At 40.8% G+C, this 9,370-nt stretch overlaps 2 gene segments (V, D, J or C); both read right to left on the bottom strand.

Moving 5' to 3' along the window:
- Window positions 1-1,650: 1,650 nt before the first annotated feature.
- On the bottom strand, window positions 1,651-2,111 carry LOC110296774. The segment is given in 2 exon segments: window positions 1,651-1,952; window positions 2,049-2,111. Coding segments are annotated over 2 exon segments (345 nt in total).
- Window positions 2,112-3,989: 1,878 nt separating this feature from the next.
- Window positions 3,990-4,669, bottom strand: LOC110296582. The segment is given in 2 exon segments: window positions 3,990-4,348; window positions 4,577-4,669. Coding segments are annotated over 2 exon segments (438 nt in total).
- Between the last annotated feature and the right edge of the window lie 4,701 nt (window positions 4,670-9,370).

The raw sequence follows: 9,370 nt of genomic DNA, 5'->3' as shown, positions 1-9,370 counted from the left end.
TCACTTTGTAGACCAGGCTGGCCTCGAACTCAGAAATCCGCCTGCCTCTGCCTCCCGAGTGCTGGGATTAAAGGCGTGCGCCACCACGCCCGGCTCTATCTATTTGTTTATCTGCATACCTATCTATCCTTCTATCTATCCTTACTCCTCTTTCTTCTTCTTGTCATGGGCAGCTCAGCTCTGCCACATATTTTCTGCCAGTCTGTTCTGCAACACCACAGGGCCAAAACAACGGGTCCATATATGCATAGAAACATCAGAAACACTGAGGAAAAAATGAAAATATTCCTTCTTCATTTCTGTTCTTAGGTTTGTCATGATGCCAGAAAGGTAGCCATCATACAAATCTCTAAACTCCATTCTAACTCTGTTTTACTGCTCATTATATAAAATGCAGTGTGGCTTGAGATGGAGTTTTCCAGATACCACTGACTGGCACAAGTTACTCACCTATTGTAACAAGAGAATATGATATTTTTATTTATAAATTCAATAAGATATAGAAAAAGAATGATATATATTTTGAATCTGGCATAGTAATTCTGCCTGCTTTTTTTTTTTTCAATTAAAGACGACTGAGAAAGGCTCTATTACTCTTCCCCCAAATGAATAGCCTACATGGTTGCCCAATCACAAGTGGGTAGCTTTAAAAATATACAATCAATTAACACTAAATAGAGTTTGTAGATTGCATTTATTTATTCATACCACACATACAAAATACAAACCAATAATAAGAATAATATAAGAAAAAGAAGCTATGAATATGAAAGGGGAGCAAAACATGTGAGATGTTAGAGTTAGGACTGAACGAGGAAATAATGTTATTAAATTGAAACCTTAAGAAGGTAAAAGTAATCAAACCTGAAATATATTTTCACTGGGAGAAGAGATCTTGAAACAAGAGGGAAAGATAAAGTTCTTCCATGGAAGAAGAAATGTCCTGGGGAAAAAAAATCTCCAGAATAGAAAATACCACAACATATATGAAGAAGTACTTGAAATGTAGATAAAATTAGCTGATGAAGAAAACATCAGAGGATGTTGGTTAATGGCTGATGACACCAATGAGTGAAGAAAAATGACACACAACATTATGGGCTCTATACAAAAGAAGAGACTACAGACCTATAGAATAAACACCAGCTGGAACGAGATCATATAAGTGACTCCGTTTGATTGTAAAATGGTGGAAGAGTTAACTGAAGGCCAATGGGACTGAAACGATGGCTGTGAGATTATCAAAAGCATCACCAGGAATTCCAATTAAAGATTCATTTTCAGCCAGATGTGACTGCACAAGCCTTTAAATACACCACACAAGAGAGAGAGAGAGGCAGACAGATCTCTATGACTTTTAGGCCAGCTTGGTCTACAATACTAGTTTCAGGACGGCCAGGACTGTTATAAAGAAAAATGCTGTCTTCTTAAAAATTCATTTTTGTCTTTGAAAGCAGAAACAAGAAGTGGGGATAAGACAACCATCCTTGAAAAGGTGTTACAATGGCCTCCGGGCAGCTAGAAACCCATCCTGCAAGAGTCCTAGTTTGTCAGATCTCAGTGACTCTTAGAGAGGCAGGGACTTCCTGAGGCACACAGGCAACTTGTTTTCCTAATTCACTTTCTGTGCAAAGGGGAGGAAGCCACACATCACTGTGCATCACTGCTGGCACAGAAGTACAAAGATGTCTGAGAGGGAGAAGCCAATTCCAGCATGAGGAAGAAGTCTTCTTGCGTTTTTCTAGTGGCCTTGTACCCATCAGGGACATCTCCTTTTTCAAGGTTGTCAACACCATATGAGTAAAGGATCAGTCTCAGCCCATGCCCAGTGTCCTGCCGATACCAGTACATGTAGTTGTGGCTATTAGTCTGGTGACAGCTCAATGTCACGTTTCCTCCTGTTACTGTCACCTTGTTTCTTGGGCTTTGGGTGACTGCAGCCTCCACGTGTTCTATGATACAGAAAGACAAAGCCTGATGATGTCATCTGAGCAGAAAGACTTGGGAATTCAGGGGAGAGAAGCACACTTGGGCTGACCAGCACTCACTTGTACACAGGAGGCTCAAGACCAGAAAGAGCCTGGAGCCCATCTCGAGACCAAGGCAGGCTCTTGTATGTTCCAGCCCTGCTTGGGAAATTAGAGCTGGGGCTTTCAGCGACTTAGTGATGTCACTGTCTCCAACAAATGTTTGAGCTGCACAGTTAACATGCCACACCCCTTCTCTACAGACAATTCTACTATTAATTATCATCTCATAGTTGAACTGTACAATAATATTCGTAGTGTAAACACATAAATTATCATCTCAGAACAGAAAGAATTTATGGCTTGTGTATTTATACTTGTGTATACTCTTTCTTTGATTTTAGTCAACATATTAGGCTTATTTTATTCCTAATAGGATACCATTCCTTATTTTATGTTGTTTTAATTTTTGGTACTTCTGTAATCTTGGCTTCATTATGACAAAATTCTGCATTCTGTGAGATTTGTTCTGATTCTTCACTTTGCCTAAATACTTGAATGAAAGTGTCAGTGCAGTCTATGGCTACAATAACTATATGACATCCTGGTGGCTTATAAAGTATCAAGGTTGAGTTCATTACAACGTGAACAATTGCTTTAAGATCTTGCACACCAACTCAGGGACACAGCTCTGCATTCTAGGCCCAGCCTTTACTTTGCCCTCATTCATAGAAATTCTCCCTTTGTTTCAGATAAGGCTATATAAATAGTGGGCCCACGTCTTTGTTCCTGTGTTTCCTCTCAAGTGGAAATCCCCATTAGTAATATGGGTAAGTGGTTTGCCTAGTGATGGTCCCATCTGGTGTGTGAAGTGTCCCAAGAAATTTTATCATAGTCATCCAAAAGCTCTTGTATCATTTTTGTCATAACTCTGCTAACATGTAGCACTTTTCTTTACTCAAGGGCAGTACAGGTTCCTTCCTAGATAAGGCATTTCTCAGTTACTCCCTACATAGATAATATCTCGGTATCACGCCCTCTTTCTGTGTCCATTCATCCTGTTGGGATTTTAATTGACACATTATATAACCCTGCCCTGGTGAGGAAAGACTCACATCCAAAAGCAGAGATATAAGGGGTCAAGAGAACTCGCATATGATGAAGCTGGTATCAGAGTCTTGCCATTCCAAAAAAAGGACATTGTCCTACATGCTCAAAGCTTGTCTAGTCCCTAGAAACCAGGAGTCATCAACAAATGAGGCCATTGTCATGGTTGAGTCAGGTTAAGAAAACAGCAATTTCTATTTTAGACTTAGACAGTTGGAATATGGAACATGAAATTTCATAGCTCTTAAGAACATTTCCAAGATAATGTCTGATCTACCACTAATGATATTTTTCTGGAAAATACCCTTATTTCATTGGAGATTGAACCATCTGCATAAACACCTTCTTATTCCTTTCTAATTTATAGTTTAATTGGTTGAGTAGCAACTTTCTCTTTATTGAAAATTAAGCTTCATCTAGACTTTCAAGATAAACCTTATCTGGCTTAATACAATTCAGCTATAAGCTGTCAGGATCCCACCACACACAAACTAAGCTCAGCATATCCTGTAATACAAGAGACCAAGATGCTCCATTATATTTTTGCCTAAACTGGGGAACAGCAAGGAGATTCAGAATGATAACTTTGAAGGCAAAAAGGTGTATCTTTCAATTCTGAGTCCTATTAAAATGTATAAAAATCTTCGTCTCCAAAATGGGCATGTTAATGTCTACCCTTGTCATAAAATGTGTGGCCTAGGGTAACACCCCAGCACAGAATAAGGTTTTCTACAACTTTCTAGGTGCTGAAATGTACTGGCAGAGAGGTAATAACATCTGGCAGGCTTGAGGCCAACCTCAACCTCAGTGTTAGGAATATCTATGTTAGCTCCAGTAGACCATAAGGGGATTAGTATAGAGATAAAATCATTTCTGGGCTATGGCAAAGCCTTTGTGGCATTGCCCAACCCCTCTCTAGTATACCACCAGCTGGAACAGAAATATTAAGTTACAGAAAGCCAGTAGCTTTGTAAGGCTGTGGAGAGAACTGGCACAGAAGTACATAGCAGAGTCCTCCAGTTCCAAGGCACTCATGTTCATCTCAGAGTGATAGTCATCAAACTGTTGGACTGAGAATCTGCTGGGTAGGAATCCCTTGTCTCTCTCCTCTTTTTCATAATGCTGAATAAGGAATTTTAATTCCTTGCCCAGAGTCTGTTGGTACCAGACCACATTGCTATGTCCAGAGATGGGAATACACTTCAGAACGGACCTTCCTCCCTTTTCTTTGATTATGTGTCTTGGAGACTGGACAACCCCAGAATTTGCTGAACCTGGTGAGGAAGGAGACAGGGGTGAGCTAGAGAAAGGGTAGGTCTATGCAGCAGCAGGAGCAGCAGCAGCAGGAGCAGCAGCAGCAGGAGTAGCAGCAGCAGCAGGAGCAGCAGCAGCAGCAGGAGCAGCAGCAGCAGCAGGAGCAGCAGCAGCAGCAGCAGCAGCAGCAGCAGCAGCAGCAACAATAAAGGAGCTTAGGTGCAGTCCTGCCAGCACTCAGGACTTACTTGTTCCCAAGAGAAAGACAGTAACCCAAGATAGCAGGGTGATGCCCCAGGCAGAATCAGCAAGGACAGTGTTAGACATGCTTCTTCTCAGGATGCTGGTCCTCTTGGTGAGAAAGTAAGAGTCAGCTGCTCCTTTCTCTTTCCTCTTTTCATCTTACTGCCTATGATGTCAGGTTCTGAGGTCAGTGATCTTGCTGACTCCCATGGGCTCTCTGTACTCTTGGGTATACACTGTTGGCTATGCCCTTCTGCGCTTTAGGCTCAGCCTGCTTAGTGGATGGAGAGATGAATGTACTGAATAAATAGGGCTGGGTATGGGGAATTCCCCTTCATGTTTTTCTCTGAGGAAGTTGCTTTCCTCTCTTTGCCTAGCTCTAGATGGTTTTAGATGGCCAAAACTACAGTTTAAACCCACCTTTGCTGATGCACAGTGGGTTTGCAAATATGATGTCATTCCCTGCTCTGTTCTGAGTCTCCTGCGCCAGCACTATATCTGGTTCCACAGATAATACCCTCCTGTGGGCTCCAAACCAGAGTTCTCTTTGCAGTCACTTTTGAAGAAATGCCAGTGGGTCCACAGCGCCACCTAGTGATCAGCTGTGCAGCCACTGGACTGTACCGCTACAGGCTGAGAGGTATTGAGGATTGAAGCTCTCTCCAAATCTAGCATCAGTGGTGGTTCAGAAAACATCACAAAGTTGTTGACAGTACCAGGTACTTGCTGAAATTTCAAATTTTGCCTGTTGTCATTAAACTAATCCTTAGGTATCAGCTGCCCCTGGAAGTGGTTGGACCTACTAAGTAAAGGCTTTATTCGAAGCAAATACCCAGAAGGCCAGATGGTAGATGCTGTCAGTGAAGAAGAAGCCTCTGAACATTTGGAAAAATAAACCAGACTAAAACAAAAAGAGGGAGAAAGCTGAGAAGGTAGAATTTTGGAATTGTTGTTGCTGACAGCTGGATAGCCTTTGAGGAAACTTAAATATTAAAATTTATGTTACAATTCCTGATTGTATTTTTAAAATAAACATTCTTTTAAAAATTTATGAGACTATGCCGGGGCCTAGCAAACACAGAAGTGGATGCTCACAGTCAGCTATTGGATGGATCACAGGGCCCCCAATGGAGGAGCTAGAGAAGTACCTAAGGAGCTAAAGGGATCTACAACCCTATAAGTGGAACAACATTATGAACTAACCAGTAACCTGTAGCTCTTGACTCTAGCTGCATATATGTCAAAAGATGGCCTAGTCTGCCATCAGTGGAAAGAGAGGCCCATTGGTCATGCAAACTTTATATGCCCCAGTACAGGGGAACGCCAGGGCCAAAAAGTGGGAGTGGGGGGAGGGTATGGGGGACTTTTGGGATAGCATTGGAAATGTAAATGAGGAAAATATCTAATAATATTTTTTAAAATTTATTTATTTATTTATTATATGTAAGTACACTGTAGCTGTCATCAGACACTCCAGAAGAGGGAGTCAGATCTTTTTTATGCATGGTTGTGAGCCACCATGTGGTTGCTGGGATTTGAACTCAGGACCATTCTGAAGAGCAGTCAGTGCCCTTAACCACTGAGCCATCTCTCCAGTCCCACTGAGTACATATTTCACCAACAGTGTATCTTCACCTCACTTATATCTTATTCTCATTTTCTCTGTGTTTTCTCTTCAGCATCATTTTCAAATTCATTAATCCATCCTTCTGGGTCATCCAGTCTACTGTTACTTACAGTGAGTTATTGCTCATCACAGACTCTGCAGTTTCTACTGTGGAAGCTTGAGTTGGGTCTTTGCATGTTTCCCTCATTTTTACAGACAGGTTGAGGTATGTGCTACAGTTACACAGTTTAATGCCATAGTAGCTGACTTGTCAGAAACAAGTTTGTTTCTAGTGATTAATTTTTCTCCTAGTGATGAGTCCTATTTACTTCCTTCTTTGCAAAGCTGTAATCTTTTTTGAGATGTAAAACTGTACATTTTATGTTTGAGGAAGTAGGATACCATGGTTTTCTTATTAATACATTCATAGATTTATTAAGCAATGTGCCTTGTGTCCCTGAGAAACAAAAGTCAGAGAAATTTTTGGCAGATAGTTATTGCTCTTTGTAGGCTTTGAAAAGATAGATGTAAAACATAGATATAGTCAGAACTTAAAAGTCCATAAAGTGAATGTGAGGTAGAAAAGTGTGCAGCTTTATTACAATGAGGTATTGACATAAATCTAGTTCTTATGCACATTACAAATATAAGACATATGCAAAGTGAAATAAATCAGACACAAAGAGAAAAAACTTCAATTCTAACATACACCTCCTAAAATAGACAAGATGAAGGCTCTGGGGGAAGAATAGTTACTATGTAGAGTTTAAAGATGAAAACTTCTTGGGAAAGCCGTAATGGTGATGGTTCTACAGTACATAAACATTGTATAATATCATGGAACTATAGATATAAAAACAGAGATGGAATTCAGAAAATAATTGTCCAATAATCTACTTTGTTTCTGCTTCTTCTGAACTGAAAAGTGCTTGGGGGAAAGCAAGTGAAGGAAAAATCTTTTTCTCAGCTTCCCCTGGTAGACCTAGCACTGATTCCCCAAAAGAAATATGAAATTTCTTTCCTAGAAGTCCCACCAACCAGGAATGATTAGTTGACTCATGTGAGGAGACACCAGAAGCCTCCGAGATAGACTACACGAAAGTCTGTCACTCATTTTTCCAATGACCACTTACAGTTTTCTCCCAAATAATTCATTCTTCCCCACTTGCCGTCATCATTTTATATCTCAGCCTGTGAAAAGGAAAATAGAAGTTTCTAGATAAGAGTATCACTTTGCTTTCATTTCACATCCCCAGGGTTGACGTTGGTTAACTTGCATAGCATTTTGACTATAAATCGTGAATTTATGTTAAGACTCAATGAAGAGAGTAAACAAATATGCACTTCCTGTAACCATCAATGTGCAGATATTTTGTTACTATCTACCTCATTACAATTCTTAAAGGGTAAAAGAGAGAAAGAGATGATTTTCAAAATGAGAAAAGTGAACAAATGTGAGTATTAATAACTGGACCCTCCAAAGGTACTTAAAGGAAAAGATCTCAAGTAATTAAGGTATATTGGTATCTAAAAGAAGTGTTATTTGTCAGAAAACATGCTATGAAGGGTTTTCTGATGTGGCTGTAATTTTCCTCGGTGGTATAACATTGTATCCCCTTCCACCATTTCCCTTCCAACCCCCCCCCCAATCTCATCCCCCCTGCCCCCGCTTACTAACCCACCCACTCCCTCTCGAGTCCTAGGATCCCCCTACACTGGGGCATCAAGCTTTCACAAGACCAAGGGCCTCTCCTCTCATTGATGTCCCACAAGGCCATCCTCTGCTACATATGTGGCTGGAGCCATAAGTCCCTCCTTATGTACTCTTTGGTTGGTGATTTAGTTCCTGGGAGATCTGGAGGTACTGGTTGGTTCATATTGTTGTTCCTTCTGTGGGACTGCAAATCCCTTCAGCTCCTTTGATTCTTTCTCTAGCTCCTTCATTGGGGACCCTGTGCTCAGTCCAATGGATAGCTATCAGCATCTACTTTTGTATTTGTCAGGCACTGACAGAGCCTCTCAGGAGACAGCTATATCAGGCTCTTCCTTTCAGTAAGCACTCGTTGGCATCCACAATAGTGTCTGGGTTTGATGACTGTATATGGGATGGATCCCCAGGTGGGGCAGTCTCTGAGGGACCTTTCCTTCAGTTTCTGCTCCAAATTTTGTCTCTGTATCTCCTTCCATGGATATTTTGATCCCCGTTCTAAGAAGGACAGAATTATCCACACTGGTCTTCCTTCTTGAGCTTCAGGTGGTCTGTGAATTGTTTCTTGGCTATTCTGAACTTCTAGGCTAATATCCACTTATCAGTGAGTGCATGTCATGTGTGTTCTTTTGTGATTGGGTTACCTCATTCAGGATATTTTCTAGTTCTGTTGACTTGCCTAAAAGCTTTATGAGTTCATCATTTTTAATAGCTGAGTAGTACTCCATTGTGTAAATGTACCACATTTTCTTTATCCATTCCTCTGCTGAAGGACATCTGAGTTCTTTCCAGCTTCTGGCTATTATAAATAAGGCTACTATGAACATAGTTGTGTCCTTATTACATGTTGGAGCATCTTCTGGTTATATACTCAGGAGTGGTATAGCTGCGTCCTCAGGTAGTACTATGCCCAATTTTCTGAGGAACCACCAAACTCATTTCCTGAGTGGCTGTACCTGCTTGCAATCCCACCAGCAATGGAGGAATGTTCCTCTTTCTCTTCATTCTTGCCAGCATCTGCTGTCACCTGAATTTTTGATCTTAGCCATTCTGACTGGTGTGAGGTGGAATCTCAGAATGCAAATTGATTCATTCTTAACACCTTGTACAAAGCTGAAGTCCAAATGGATCAAGGACATCTACATAAAATCAGATACACTGACAATAATAGAAAAGAAAGTGGGGAAGAGCCTCAAGCACATGGGCACAGGGGAAATTTTCCTCAAGAGAACACCAATAGCCTATGCTCTAATATCAAGAATTGACAAACAGGACTTCATAAAATTGCAAAGCTTCTGTAAGGCTAAGGACACTGTCAATAGGACAAAATGGCAGCCAACAGATTGGGAAAAGATCCATACCAACCCTACATCTGATAGAGGGCTAGTATTCAATATATACAAAGAACTCAAGATGTTAAACTCTAGAGAACCAAATAACCCTATTAAAAATTAAGTACAGAGCTAAACAGAGAATTCCCAGCTG

The sequence above is a fragment of the Mus caroli genome, chromosome 6, assembly GCF_900094665.2.
Source record: "Mus caroli chromosome 6, CAROLI_EIJ_v1.1, whole genome shotgun sequence".
In the NCBI taxonomy this organism is placed as follows: Eukaryota; Metazoa; Chordata; class Mammalia; order Rodentia; family Muridae; genus Mus; species Mus caroli.
The sequence above is the reverse complement of the archived record's forward strand: the minus strand, read 5'-3'. Positions and strand labels throughout refer to the sequence as shown.